The sequence below is a fragment of the Tachypleus tridentatus genome, chromosome 9, assembly GCF_004210375.1.
Source record: "Tachypleus tridentatus isolate NWPU-2018 chromosome 9, ASM421037v1, whole genome shotgun sequence".
Classification (NCBI taxonomy): domain Eukaryota; kingdom Metazoa; phylum Arthropoda; class Merostomata; order Xiphosura; family Limulidae; genus Tachypleus; species Tachypleus tridentatus.
Genome location: NC_134833.1, coordinates 77,841,073 through 77,855,873, shown reverse-complemented (window position 1 = coordinate 77,855,873; position 14,801 = coordinate 77,841,073). Strand labels below are relative to the sequence as shown.

The following is a 14,801-nucleotide window of genomic DNA, read 5'->3' as shown; positions in this document are numbered from 1 at the left end:
AATTAGTTTTAATACCAGTGGCAGCTCTTGAGAATACATTTTACTTCAAGTGGGTTTCTCATTATCACATAAAACCCATTTGCCCAATTCATTAATTGATCTAATGTTTTTTTTTTAAATCACCAGCATCCTCTACACAGCAAACAACACCCAAGACCATAACATCCTCTACAAATTTAAGTGGCTTATGGAGTATTCCTTCATCTATGCCATTAATGTAAATCAAAAATAGCAAAGGTCCTAAGATTGATCCCTGAGGTATTCGTAACATTAATCTAGCTTAGCTGAACTCCATTTATAACAACCCTCTGCTATCTTCCATCCAGCCACTCTTCTATCTAATTTACTAACTTATCCTCCATAGCTAAAAATATTATTTTTGTAAAAACCTTGTCAATGTTTTCTGAAAATCCAGATGCACCATTTCTATAGCTTCACTCTCATCTACATCAATGGGAATTGTGTGCATTAACTATGAAACTGTCATCAGCTCCACTTTTGAACAAATTTTCGTTGATATTTTCTGTGCAATTTAATCTTGGATTCACCTGTATTGAGCACATATCTCCAGCTTTTCTCTTTCCACTGTTTATAGTCCTATACCCCTCTTACCTGTGGTTTGCAAACATCTACAAGTCCATTGACTCCTTTTCATGCTAATGTGCATTTTTAAGCATTTTATTATTCTCAAGATAACATTCATGCTGATAGCACAGCAGTCATTTGTCATCTGTTGTGTAATGAATGTACCTTGAAATCCTTATTATCACTTTTGGTTTTCTACCTCTACCACCTTTATTACTAACAGTTTCACATATCCTCTAAACAGTCTTATATGCATCTCCTACTGAAACATGAAATTTTGACCAGCCAAAACTTTGGTTTCTACATGTTTCTCATAGAATATTTGAATGCTGGGTGTCATTGCTGGAGTAACACTATTATTGCTGGGCATAGTATGTATGACTGCCTATAATTTTATTGGCTTTATTCTGAGAAAGCACTTCATGATTGATTGGATGACAACCAGCAACATTCTAAACTATAAATGTATGGCTGTATTTTGGTGCAGTTCATTTTAACACAATAAATGGATAACATTCCCATAGTATTTGTCTTTTATACCTTTTGCCTCTCGGTATTTATAATGATCTCCAACATGGTATATCTAATGAAGGAAAGATGAAATATTTTAAATACTCATATGAACTTTCTTGAAATAGTCCAATATAAAGTATTACTGTAGTATTACAACTACTATGGGTATTCTGAAATATAAATGATTTACTTTCACATACCATAATAGTAATCTATACATACATTATACTAAGAAATGACATTTTTCTGTAACAGCGTTGGGTGCGTATTGCAGTTATTTGTGTATTGCCATGTCCTAGGGGATTAGTATGCATATTTTGTAGTTACAACAAATATCTGAGTGCGTCAGCAGTTGACAAAAGCTACACAAAAGAAAAGTTTGAATTTTTTAGTATTCAATCTCATTGCAATCACATAAAGTGGCATATTAAATTAAAACTGAAATTTTAGTAATCCAATTGTGAAAAATTATTCCAAGCATATTTTAAACACCCATCATATCAGCATGATAGATATGAGTAAACTTCTCTTGATTATTGATCATGTTGATAGTTCAAATTCCATCTTGTGCTATCTGTATCATATTTTGTAAAGTATAGCTACTATAGATGGTGTGAAATATTACAAGATGGCAAGTGCCAGAGACATTCATTTGAACATGTAATCAAGTCACCAATGTGTGGATTCCTAAATTTGCACTGTGTGACTTCAGTATTTCTGATTCTTTCAAAGATCTTTACCAAGCCAGAATTTTACCAAAATGATAATGATGAGGTTCTCTGATTGATAAAGGAAATGCATTTTGTTTACAAGGGAGGTGACTGAGAAGTATTTTCTGATTACTACATCAAAATATTTATTGGTGTAGAGTCATTGGTTGCAATGTAATGTGGTTGACTAGTAGGAAATAAAATCCCATTTCTTTCAGCACACTACTGGGAGATTTAAATACAGTACAGCATGAATTATGTTGTGTATTTCTAAATAGTAATATTCTAGTGATGTTGAGAGACAACAAAGTTTTGAAACAATAATTTAAGCATATTTGTCTGTAATGTCTCTAGGTTTGTCACTTTTTGTGCTCTTGTTAGATGTTCTAATCAGACGTTTTATTTAAAAATAAAGAAAAGGTTTATTTGCCAGTTAAGTGGAACTTTATTTATCACTTTTTCAGGACTGACAGGACCACATGGAGATAAAGGAAACAAAGGACCAATGGGATTCCCTGGAGAACCAGGGCCTGTTGGTGAGCCTGGGTACCCAGGAGCACCAGGCATGAGTGGTTAGTAATGTGAAGTTTTTTTATTGAAAATAAGATAACCATTATAGACTTTGTGTTAAATTAGAAATTAACTGATATTTATTCTTCATGATATTGTGTTGCTGTTAGATGTACACAGCTGTTTAAGTTTAATGCGACTGAGTGCTAAATTTAGTTGTGTTTAGAAGTGATAGTTTATTATAGGTTTTTTTACATAATTGTGTACAAATCATATGTTCTGTAGTTCAGTTGTTATGAATTGTCACTTGTATTATTGCATCATGTTACGAGAACTTTCAAATCATTGATGTCGAGAAAACCCACTTGTAGAAAAAACACATATATATAAACAGCTCGTTTGGGTTGAGAAAATTGTTTACGTAGAGGAGCAAACAATGTTTCAACCTCTTTCGGTCATCGTCAGGTTCACAAAGAAAAAAAGAGCTAAATGACCGGTAGCTAACCACATGTTTGAAAGGGGTTGTGTAACTGAGTGTCGGAATGTAGAGGATGTGCTTAGATGTTTGAATATATAATTTTGTATTATTTATTTTATTATTATTATTTATTATATCATTTTTTAATATAGGTATAAAGGTGTTCCTTTGTATTGGTTTATTTTGGGCTTGAGTTGTTGTATAAGTAAGGCTTCTTTAATGTTGTGTTTGTTTATGTTTGTTTCTTTATTTAGTATTTGAGTGTTTTCTATGGTTATGTTGTGTTTATTTGACTTGCAGTGTTCGAAAGCGTGTGAAGATGACTTTTTATGTTCTTTGAATCTGGTTTCCATTTTTCTACTTGTTTCTCCAATATAGAAGTCGTGGCAGTTATCACATTGTATTTTATAAATAATGTTGGTGTGGTGTTTGTCAGTGTAGTTTTTACATAGTATAGACCTTAGTTTTGTGCCTGATTTTTGAATAAATTTGGTATTAACTGGAATGTCATATTTTGTTACTAGTTTTTGCTACATGTTGGTTATTTTTCTGCTGATGTTGGGAATATATGGTATGCAGCAGTATATGGTTTCATTATTTTTTGATTCGTGAGATATATTTACTTTTGTTGGTTGATTTTGCTTTTTGTCTAGGTGTGTGTGTGTGTGTATAATGTTTTCTACGGTTTGTGGAGGAAACTTATTGATGTTGATGAAGTATTATTTTATTTTGTCTAATTCATCGTTAATTTTATCTGGTAAGCATAGTTTTATGGCTGTGTTTATTTGGTTTCTTAGTGTGTTGAGTTTTTGTTTCGTTTCATGTGCTGAGTCCCAAGAAATGTATAGTCCAGTACGGGTGATTTTTCGGTGTATTTCTGTTTTGAATTCTGTGTTGGTTCTTGTAATTTTGAGGTTAAAAAATGACATTTGATTGCGCTCTTCCTGTTCACATGTGAAGTTAATGTTGGGATGTATAGAATTAACATGATTGAAAAAAATTAAGTTTGTGTTCTGTAGATGTGAATCCCGAAATTGTGTCGTCTACATATCTGTACCAGTATAATGGTGGATGTAATGCTGTGTTAATTGCCTGTGTTTCAACTTGTGTCATAAAAATATTGGATAGAACTGGTAATACTGGGTTGCCCATGCTTAAGCCATTTGTTTGTATATAGTTGTGGTTGTTGAACATGAAGTTTGTCTTCATCGTGGTGAATTCTATGAGGGTTGCTATTGGTTGCTGGGAATGTCTATAGGTGGGTTATGGTTTCGGATATAGAGTTGTAAGGCTATCTTGCAGGCTTCAGCAGTTGGAACTTCTGTAAAGAGGGATATAACATCGAAACTGCCCATTAAGGCGTTATGACACTCAGTTACACAACCCCTTTCAAACATGTGGTCAGCTTCCATTCAGTTACCTCTTTCTTTCTTTGTGAACCTGACAATGACTGAAGAAGGTCAGAACGTTGTCCGCTCTTCTGTGTAAAAAATTTTCTCAACCCAAACGAGCCGTTTTTATATATATATTTAGAACTTTTAAAGCTTTTCTCATTGTTTTAATTTAATATTATTGCATCATAGTAGCTCTTAGTGTTTGCAACACTGAAGACCCCTGTTGGGCTGTAAATACGCATCCAAAACTGTAGTTCGATGTATCAGTAGGTAGATCTAGATTGTGTGATTGTAAGTTTAGCCATGAACAGCATGTAGTGGCAGTTTTTAAGATGAAATTATCACAGGTTTTTGCAACAACAAATTACAGAAGAAACAATTTGTATTGCTAACTGTGCTTTAAAGTAACTGAACCAGATTGTGTGGATTTTGACAAAAAGCAAACAAATGATTATTCAAGCTCTGGATACAGCTGTGGTAACCAACAGTTATAGTCATGGTTTTAAAGTAAAATTGTCACAGATTATATAGTAATAACAAAGCAGAGAGAATAGTTAGTATTGTCAAATTATGTTTTGATGTAACTGAACAGCCTGTATGGATACAAATGTGATAACAAATGATGTAACAAACATTTGACTTGTTTTATAATATTATTTTAAAAACAAGCGATCTGTGTGCTGTTTGTTTATTGTTGAAATATAATATCAATAGGTCACAGCCACCTATTGTAAAGAATCTGATTCATGCATAAAACCTGAAAGCTACCACAAAATAATACTTGTCTCAGTCCTAGATACAGAAGAATATGGTTATAATGATATTTTGGTTTAGAGGTAAAAACATAAATTTTCACTAATTTTGAACTAAATTACTAGATGGGAGGCAGCTAGTCAACAATACTCACTGTTAGTCTTGGACTTATTTTTCTGAGTTTTTTTTTTTATCAACAGTACATGAACCATTGGATCTATCGATTGACACCTAAGTAATTGAATCATGCCCTTTCCATTTCATAAATGAAAATATATGTATATTTGTATTCATATAACAAGAACCAGGTCATGAAAAACAAAACAACAAGATTCAAGACACAGCATGTAATATTATAAAATATAATTGGTTAAAGGTATCTACTTAAATAAAATTCATACGTTGATATTTCTGGGTATATACTATCTATTAAGTATTCTACTCCTACTCAAAAACATTAAAACTTGTATATAAGGGAAAGGGAAAAAAAAGAACATATATAGATGCTCAAGCCCATATCGTATCATATCTTTACAACCTTTCACTGTTTTTAGCCAGTTGTTGGAAGCATATGGCTACTTAATTAACATACAGAAGGGTTAAGAAAAATCTATAAGAAGTCAATAAGAAAAATTCTCTCAAGACTCTGTAGTGATAAATTTAAAAGTTTGTTAAAGAGGTGAAAAAGTCCATAAAAAGTTGTTGATATGAAAATATTTTCAGCTCAAATTTGAAGTAGTATTACATCCAATTTTAATCTTTATTGTCCTACTGCTAACAACATCAAGTAAATATTTTCTATTTATGCACTAGGTGTTTCAAGACAAGCATATGAGTAATAATAATAAGCTGTATCTGATCAGTCAAACTCATATAAATGTCAGACATAAACTGAACATAATATGTAATTTTTAATAAACTAGTGATAAAAAATAATTTTAGGTGAGGAACAAAACCTCGTTAAAGTAAATATTTACTATTAATGATTTGGATTACTTTTTTAATAAAGTTCTTTGTTGGAATTTGAGATTTTATTTCCAGTGAATTCAGATCTATTAAATGTTAATTTATGAAAAATCAAAAACTAACTTAAGGTAAAAATAATTTAATTCATTACAAATTCTACAAAGGTAAATAACTTCTGTGAAAGATATGTTTGTAAACTTGAAGGGCATTACTATAAAAAAAAGATGGCCAAAATTTTGAGAATTTTTTTAATGAAATGTTGGTATAAACCAAATCATTGAAAATTAGAATATGTAATTAAAGGTAATACATTTAATGACTGAAATAAACATAGTACCTAGTTGTAATTTAGGAGGATATATATCTGGTCATCCCATAAGTAATGTCCAAAAATTTAATACAGAAAGTGCATTATCATTTTTATCTATGTAGAAGGCTTTAATGACTAAAATATATAGTAGGATGTGTATAAAATGTTCAGATAAATAAAAGAAACTAATTCAACACCACTTTCTCAATTCATTAATCAAATAAACTCTTATGAAGATGGATGTGTCTGAGGAGCACATTTGGCATATAATGCTTTATGAGTTTAAAAAAAGCAATAGTGCAGCAGAAACTACATGAAACATTTAAGGTGTTTATGGTGCAGAGTCTCTCAATGAAGAAAAATGTTGAAGGTGGTTTCAGAAGTTCAGATCACATGACTATGGCTTAAGTGATGCACAATGTTCAGGTCGTCCTGTTGAGTTTAATGATGACTTGCTACTGGCTGCACTTAATTAATGTTGTGCTGTGACAGTTAAAGAACCAGCATAGAAGCTTAATTCAACCCATTCAGCAGTTCACTGTCATCTGCAACAGCTTGGAAAGGTGTCAAAACTTGGAAAATGGGTCCCCCATGATTTGACAGAAGCCAACCTTGGAGCAGAAGTGGACATTTGAACTTCTCTGCACTCTCATGAATGTAACTCACCTTTTTTGGACAGGTTAGTGACTGGAGATGAAAAATGGATATATTATAAAAGTGTTAAGTACTGCAAACAATGGCTCAGTGCAAGTAAACTGGCTAAAGCACAACTCCAAATGCAGCTCCACCCTAGGAAATACTTGTTAAATGGTTTGGGGGGATATTGTTGGTGTGATCCACTTTGAGTTGCTGCCACTCAATGTAACAATTACATCAGACTTCTTTTGTCAACAATTAGAGCACTTGAATGTTACACTAAAAGAAGAGGCCTGCTTTGATCAGTTGTAAAGGTGTTGTGTTACACTAGAATGATGCACAGCCCATACAGCAAGGATCACATATGCAAAGATTGAAGAGCTAGACTGGGAAAAACTTCCACATCCTTCTTATTCTACAGACCTTGTCCCATCTGATTATTATCTCTTTTGAAGTTTGCAGAACTATCTTGATGGAAAAGAACTTGAAACACATGAAGATGTCAAAACTACCTTCTCTACATCCTTTTTCTTCAAATCCCAAGAATTTTATAGAAGTGGCATTCAGAAGCTTGTGAATCGTTGGCAGAAAGTAATTAATAATAATGGAACATACATTATTGATTAAATAACATTAAAAGCGTATGAAATCCTTTCTCTTTTTTTTAGCCTAAAATTGGACATTACATAAGGGATGACCTGATATATGTATATTTATGTACTAAATATAATTCTTAATGTAATGGTTATTAAGACTAATCAAATCATCAAATAAATCAGAACTTTTTAGGTTCTTTCTGTGAAGTTATTTTCCTAGAAATAAAGATATATATAAAGGTTGTATTTGATAGCTTTGTAGCTTTTTTTACTTGATACCTCTAAAATTAAGATACATTTTATAATACATATTATAATACAATTTAGCTTATGCCTTCTACCCCAGGATAAATGCAGAAATGAATTACTTCGAATGATTCAAAACTTAAACGTTATCAAGTATATACTAAGAGCAACAGATGGGCTAGTTGGACCTGTGGGTTAATTTTTAGATACCAAGTTGTTTAGAGAAGCTTTAAAGAAATTAATTAACGACAGTTTAAACTACACTTGCATATTGATAAGTGAGCCTGGGAAATTAATGAATGCAAAAAATAAGATAGCTATGGCAATATTAAAGTAGCTTGTAAGAAGGTTTAGAGAATAAAAATTTAAATAAAGTAATCAATAACGTTTCAACCTTCTTCAGGTTAACAAAGAGAGTTTGCAACTGACCATTGCTGGGCACATGTCTTATTCATCCCTGAGAATGTGAACAAGTATGAGAAGTATGAGATTTTTGTAGTTTTGCACGAAATGTTCAACAGGGAGAGGTTTAAGGCAATTTACTTAATGTTTTATGTAGATGCCCCTGAGGATGGAGGGAAAACAAAATTATTAAATATAAATTGTATAAGGGATAATGAGAATTATTAAGAAATCATGAAAATAATTCCAGCAGAACATGCAAACACATTATAGGTTTAAAGACTTAATTTATCCACATGGGTTTCAATGTAGAAAATTTTTAACCAGTAATTGTTATAGGCCAGCTAATCTGAGTTTTTACAAATGAGGATACTGATGCAATAATTATGAGACACAGTGATAGAGATTGTATGGAGTCAAGTACTGTTAGGTAGGGTGAATGAGTTTGTTTTTCTTTGAAGTGGTTCTGGATGATATGCAGTACCAAATGGTCAAAAAGCCGAACAAAGTCAATACAAATTTAGAAATATTGTTAACCACTAATGAGGATGAAATTGTAAGAGTTGAAATGAGAGAACATAGTTATGTTTTCTTACATTCTAAGAAAAAAGAAATCAAGTTTTAATTCTTAATTTTCAGAAAGCTACTTTTCAGGCCATGATACAAGATTTATCATTAGTGAATTGAGATAATCAGTTAAAAGATGGCATGGAACAGGCCTGGTAAATTTTTACAAATAAACTGCTTTTAATTCATGATATGTGTATTTCTAAAAACAGAAAAGAGATAACAGGAAAGATTGAACCTAATTGGTATACTAAAGACATAAAAGAAAAAATAAAGGATAAATGACATTAAGTTGCAAGGTTTCAATTGGTAAATAATATGTAAGATTTACAGAATTACATGAAAGTTAGGGATTTGGTTCAAATAAGAAACAAGGAAGTCCAAGAGATGAGAATCAATTAGTTGACATCAAGGATTTTTGCAAGTATGTAATGGTAAACAAAATGTTAAAATTGGGATTGAGATCTAAAAGAATATTAATGGAAAAGTTTTTGTTAAAGGCTAATAAGATAACACATTTTAAATGTTTTTTTTCATACTGTGTGTTTTACAAGAAATGATTTTAACAATGTTCTTGTATAATACTGTAACTGACCTGAACTATTTAGCTAGTAACATATAGTGGTAATAAATTTTATGAAGAATTGAAAATATATAAAACATATATTCACTACAGGAAAATCTTTGCCTACTAATCTTTTTAAGTGTTTTAGGCGATGTTACATGTTATATAGATGATGGAAACGACAGGACTTGGTGTACTTAAAATTTTCGAAAAGCCTTTGACAAAGTGCACACCACAAAACAGTTAGCTATGAAAATAACTTTAGTGGATGTTGGCAAAAGATTAGTAAATTGAATGGCTGGATGGTTGGATAACAAAAAGAAAAGGTAGTTGACGTATGGAATTGGCTTTGAGGAAATCCAGTGGTGAATGGCTTTCATTCAAATCCAACTTCACATTTTGTTGTGGGTCAAAGAATGAAAAGTTCACATGTGTCTCTTCTTCATCATCTACTTTTCATGCTACTTCATCTTCACCATTCTCACAATCCCCTCCTGTTCCTACAACTGTCCTCTTTCTCTTGTTAGGTGTAGATCCAAACCCTACTTTTTTTTTACCGATACCACCACTGGTCTTTTCCTTGCTTTTACCTGTACTCACACCTAAAGAACATGCCACAGAACTCTCATCTCTTGCACTTCCACTAAATTTATCCAAGTCAAATTTCTCACTTTCAAAATAATCATCATCAAGATCACTTTCTACTTCAAATGCTCCTCAAGTAACTTCCTAGCTTGTTCAAAAGTAAAGCAATGAGGTCTACCAGTAGAGGACATGGTCTTTTTTCAATTCAAAGTATGGGTTAAAACACTCTCACAAATTACTGAAAACACGCCTTTCTTCTATCAAAATTTAGCTCAGGTTGAAGATGTTTCATTATTGGAAGTAGTTCTAGTTTTATATTGAATATATAAGGTATCCAAAATGTGGAATTGATAAAAAAAAAATGTAACAAGATCTTAAGTTGCAAGGAGGAAAATGAGCTTACCAGTATATCAACTGTTCAAGAACAAAGAGTTAAAACAGGATTTTAAGTAGTTCTAGTTTACTAATTTTGTTGAATTTACCATTCAAAAGTCATAAATTTACTGAAGATCAGCCTCTGAAGCTACAAAAATTTAGGCTTTATGTAGTCTGAATGGAGAAGGGGAGAATTATTATGAAGTTTTACCATAAAAAGCATAGTACCAAAGCATATGAAACCATAGCACTAAAGTACAAGGCTCTTATCATTCTTCTAACAGATGTTTTATTTATATTGAAACTGTGACAAAATCTTCTATTGTTTTGTCACATACAGGGCCAAAAGGATATACAGGATTTCCTGGAGCTGGACCTCCTGGTCAACCTGGTATACAGGGCCCACTTGGTACAAAAGGAGAACAAGGTCTTCCTGGTGCTCAAGGTCCTAAAGGTAATATTCTTTGCTTTATAGATTTTGATTTATCAATTTATGTAGACATAGGTGAATATAAAACAGTATGTATGTGTGTGCAACTTGTAATGACAGGATATATATATGTGTGTGTCTGTCTGTGTGTGTGTATCATGAAGCTGAACAGCAGTGTGAATAAATTTAGTCATACTCTTATTAAAAAAAAAAAAAAAAAAACAATTCACTGAAACCTGTATGATAAATTGCAAACATCTATAATAGGTGAAATACCAAAGTAACTTCACAACTAGAGGATTTTATCAAGCAGCAGATATTAAGCTACTGAGTTTTGTGATGCAATGGATGAAAGACAGATATAAAAGTTAAGTGAAGATGGCAGCTAACTATGAATTAAGTAGAAATGCTACAATGTAATTTCAGTATTGCTTTGTATTTTATTTTTCAAAAAGACATTGTTACTGTGTGACAGTTTAACATTTAAGTCCATATCAATTAAATTAAATTATATCTGAACTTTGGTAAGCACTTTTTAATTACTGGCAGAATAACTTTAGCAGTACATAAAATCAGTCCAAATGTTAAAACTGCTGTTGTAAATAATTAGTAAAATGTTTGGCTAATTTGATGGCAGTTACATTTAATATACCTTTTTTATCTGTTTTATTTGATATTTACTCAAGTATTTATTTAACATACATTTATTTATTTTTTCTTTGCATATGTGAGGAAAAAATGGCAAAATTTATCAAGAAAGTTTCTTTTATAAAAGGTGCAAAATTTAAAATGTATGATAAGACAAATTTTGAGCTCAATAGTGGAGTCATACTTTCTTTATCATCTTACTATAATGGATGCAACATGTATATATGCGTCTTTCTACGTCAAAATAATAAAATACATTCTAGTGCCATCAATTGAATGGCACCACAAATAAAAAATAAAATATTTTAAACTTTTGGTATTCAATATTCAGATAGTTATAAAAATAATTGCATGTGGATCAACTGTATCTTTATCACAGAACACAGTTTTAAATAAAAGTACTCTCTTCGCAACAAGAACCTGACTTTCACTAGGACTGTACATGAGGGTTTGATTATATCTTTTTTTGATGTAACATCTAAATATAGTACTAAAAAATGGAATTTTAAAAAGAAACAGTTTTTCAATAGCGTGTGTTAGCTTTAATGTAGGAAAACATTACATTGTGTATCAACACAATCCAAACACTTTTTCCATGCAATACTTCTCAAAAAAATCCTTTTTTATACAATGTTCAGTTTCTCTAAATTGTTTTTAATGAAGTGTGAATACTACTATAATTAGTAATTACTAGCAGAAACGAACATAAGGTAGGGTACCTAATAGTAAACTTGAATGTTTTGTTCTTCCTAAATTTTTATTGTAGGTGATAGAGGGTTGCCAGGAGTTCCTGGCATAAAAGGTGATTCTGGACCACCAGGATTGAATGGATTTGATGGCCTTAAGGGAGAAAAGGGAGAACCAGCTAGAGAAGGACAGCCAGGTCCACCTGGACCAGCTGGAGCACCTGGTCAGGATGGACTGAAAGGTATTATGTTAACTATTACTTTATACAATATTTGTTTTTCATTTTATTATTGTGTATACTACTATTGCTTATTTTTCGTTTTTTCAGAGCAAAACAAATTATTTAATGTTCTTAATAAATAAATAAATCTAAATAATCTGTACTTTAGCTCATAATTTCCTTGTTTCAATAGGTGAAAAAGGATACCCTGGAGAACCAGGGCCTCCTGGTCTTGATGGTCCTCCTGGCTTAAGTGGAGATAAGGGAATAACTGGACTTTCAGGATTTCCTGGCATTGATGGACAACCTGGATATCCTGGTTTACCAGGAAGAGATGGATTTGATGCATTACCAGCATTGAAAGGTTCATTTATACTATATTTGTAAAAAATATTTTTATATTACTATTATTTTAGTAAGATTTCAAAAATAATATTTGAAATATTTAAAAAATAACATTTTTTAAAGTCTTGTTTTGCTTTTAAAAATTATTATAAATGACTTATTAACAAAGAGAATTTTTTAATATTCTCATAGAAACCAAAATTTTTCTTTTGTTTTAAAACAGTAATTATTATATATGTTCAAGTTTAAAACTATCTTTTGTACTATTTGTGTTTACTTTAATGTTCAGTCAGCAACAGGTATTTTCTTACCAGTTACTTTTTGCATTTTGTAAAAGATATAAAAGATGCCAATGAAAATTATTTAATTTTTAGATCCATAACATTATCTAATATTGATTTTCACTGTCTTAGGTGAAAAAGGTTATCCAGGAAAGGTAGGACTCCCTGGCATACCAGGAATGAAGAGAGAAGATGGTCATCCTGGCATTCCTGGACCTAAGGGAGATAAAGGATTTGAGGGTATACCTGGTATAGAAGGTCTCCAAGGTTTACCAGGAGCTAAAGGTGAAAGAGGATTTCTTGGGCTTCCAGGTCCAAAAGGCCCACCTGGTGTTGCTTCAGCTAAAGGAGAAAAAGGTGAACCAGGATTTTCTGGTTTAGATGGACCACAAGGAAACCCAGGCTTTCCAGGTATAATACTTTTTTTACATATCTCCTTGAATGTATATATTATTATAACAACTTTATAAATACCATCCTTAAGATAAAATCAGTAATCTTATAGCTTTAATAAGGGAATTTATTTACAGAAGTTGAAATTTAAGAGAGCCAATAAATGTTTGTTATGACCTGTAGAAATAGTATATATATATTGCATATTGTTCCTTTCTATAAAGCTAGAATATATTTTGCTTGACAAATATGTAGATTTTATTTGCTATGATCTTTTGTATTTAATTAACCATAGGTTATGTAAATTCATCTGAACCAATTTCAACATAACATAATGCTTTGGAACAACAAGGGGTTTTAGGGTACATCTTAATTGTCCCTTTCTCTAAACTAAATTAAAACTATTAAATAAATAATTTCTTTTAAAAATCTTAAATCCAGCCCCTATCAATCACATAGTTGTCAAGGTTTCCCTTAAGCTCACTTAAATTTATTGCCTCTACAAGATCTGAAGGCAACCAATACCAAAGGTTAACCACCCCATTAGAAGAATGAAACTTTCCTAGCTGAAGATAGCTCCTACCTGGTCAAAATGTTTATTTGTGTTCCTTAGTCCTACTATTCTCACTATCAAGTATGAATCTTAAATCTTAAACACATTAGTCAGATTCCCCCTAACTCTTCTTTTTCAAGAGAAAAATAATTGAGAGATTTTAGCCTCTATCTCATTTAGTAATTTTCCTCAGAACCCTTTCCAACAATTCATTGTCCTTTCTAAGGTAAGGAGCTCAAGACTAAACATAATACTCCAAATGTTGTTTAACCAGTTGCCTATACAGTGAAGTTATAAACTCTTAAGGTTTGTATTCATTGTTTCTATGGATACAAGTTAATATTTTATTTGAACTACCAATAGCAACTGCTGGAGAAGAAAGAATTTGTCAATACATCAGTTGCTGTGTTGTCTGTGGAACCCTTGTTAATGTTATGGCTGTTCACCGACAGTCTCTTAGCATCTCTAACTGTAAAACAGAATGAGATGTACTTTTGACTGGTTATAGTAATATATTTTATGAAGTCATGCTTGTTGTAGTACCATAAGTATGATGCAAGAATCAAAGATACCAAAATAGTGATGCTCATTTTTCTTTTGTACATGTATATGTTTAAATTAGAAATACCTAGGCATCTCTCACAGATTATAACATGGGAATTAAATATGTCAAAAATTAAATTTTTCCATTAAATGACAAGAACAGTAGTTCCAACAACAAAGTTACATAAAAAGGTAACAGAGAATTACTAGTTATTCTATATATGCATCGCAGATAGTTTTACTGTTTCTGGGTTATTGGGCATCTAAACTACATTAGCCAGAAGCACCATTCCACTTTTAATGTGCACTTTGTAATAGCTGTCAAAGAAAATTCAGTATCTGCCACATTGTAAGAGAAATACATTACCAAAGTAAGATAAAAATGCACTTCTCCTTCATTTTCTTTTTTTCTGTCATGTTTTCTAACAAATACAGTAGCTGTTAAAATACTTTATTTGCATTATACATCCAAACTTCCATGTTGTTTAAGTTGTTTGTCAATAACAAAAT

At 31.6% G+C, this 14,801-nt stretch overlaps 1 protein-coding gene across 1 annotated transcript in view; it reads left to right on the top strand.

The window, feature by feature from the left end:
* Positions 1 to 14,801, top strand: part of LOC143225549 (uncharacterized) — a 127,792-nt gene that overhangs the window by 91,442 nt on the left and 21,549 nt on the right. Inside the window, exons 24-28 of the mRNA XM_076455202.1 lie at positions 2,273 to 2,380; positions 10,532 to 10,645; positions 12,036 to 12,197; positions 12,370 to 12,540; positions 12,935 to 13,213. Coding sequence (XP_076311317.1) covers positions 2,273 to 2,380; positions 10,532 to 10,645; positions 12,036 to 12,197; positions 12,370 to 12,540; positions 12,935 to 13,213 — 834 coding nt within the window. The remainder of the gene's footprint in view (positions 1 to 2,272; positions 2,381 to 10,531; positions 10,646 to 12,035; positions 12,198 to 12,369; positions 12,541 to 12,934; positions 13,214 to 14,801) is intronic.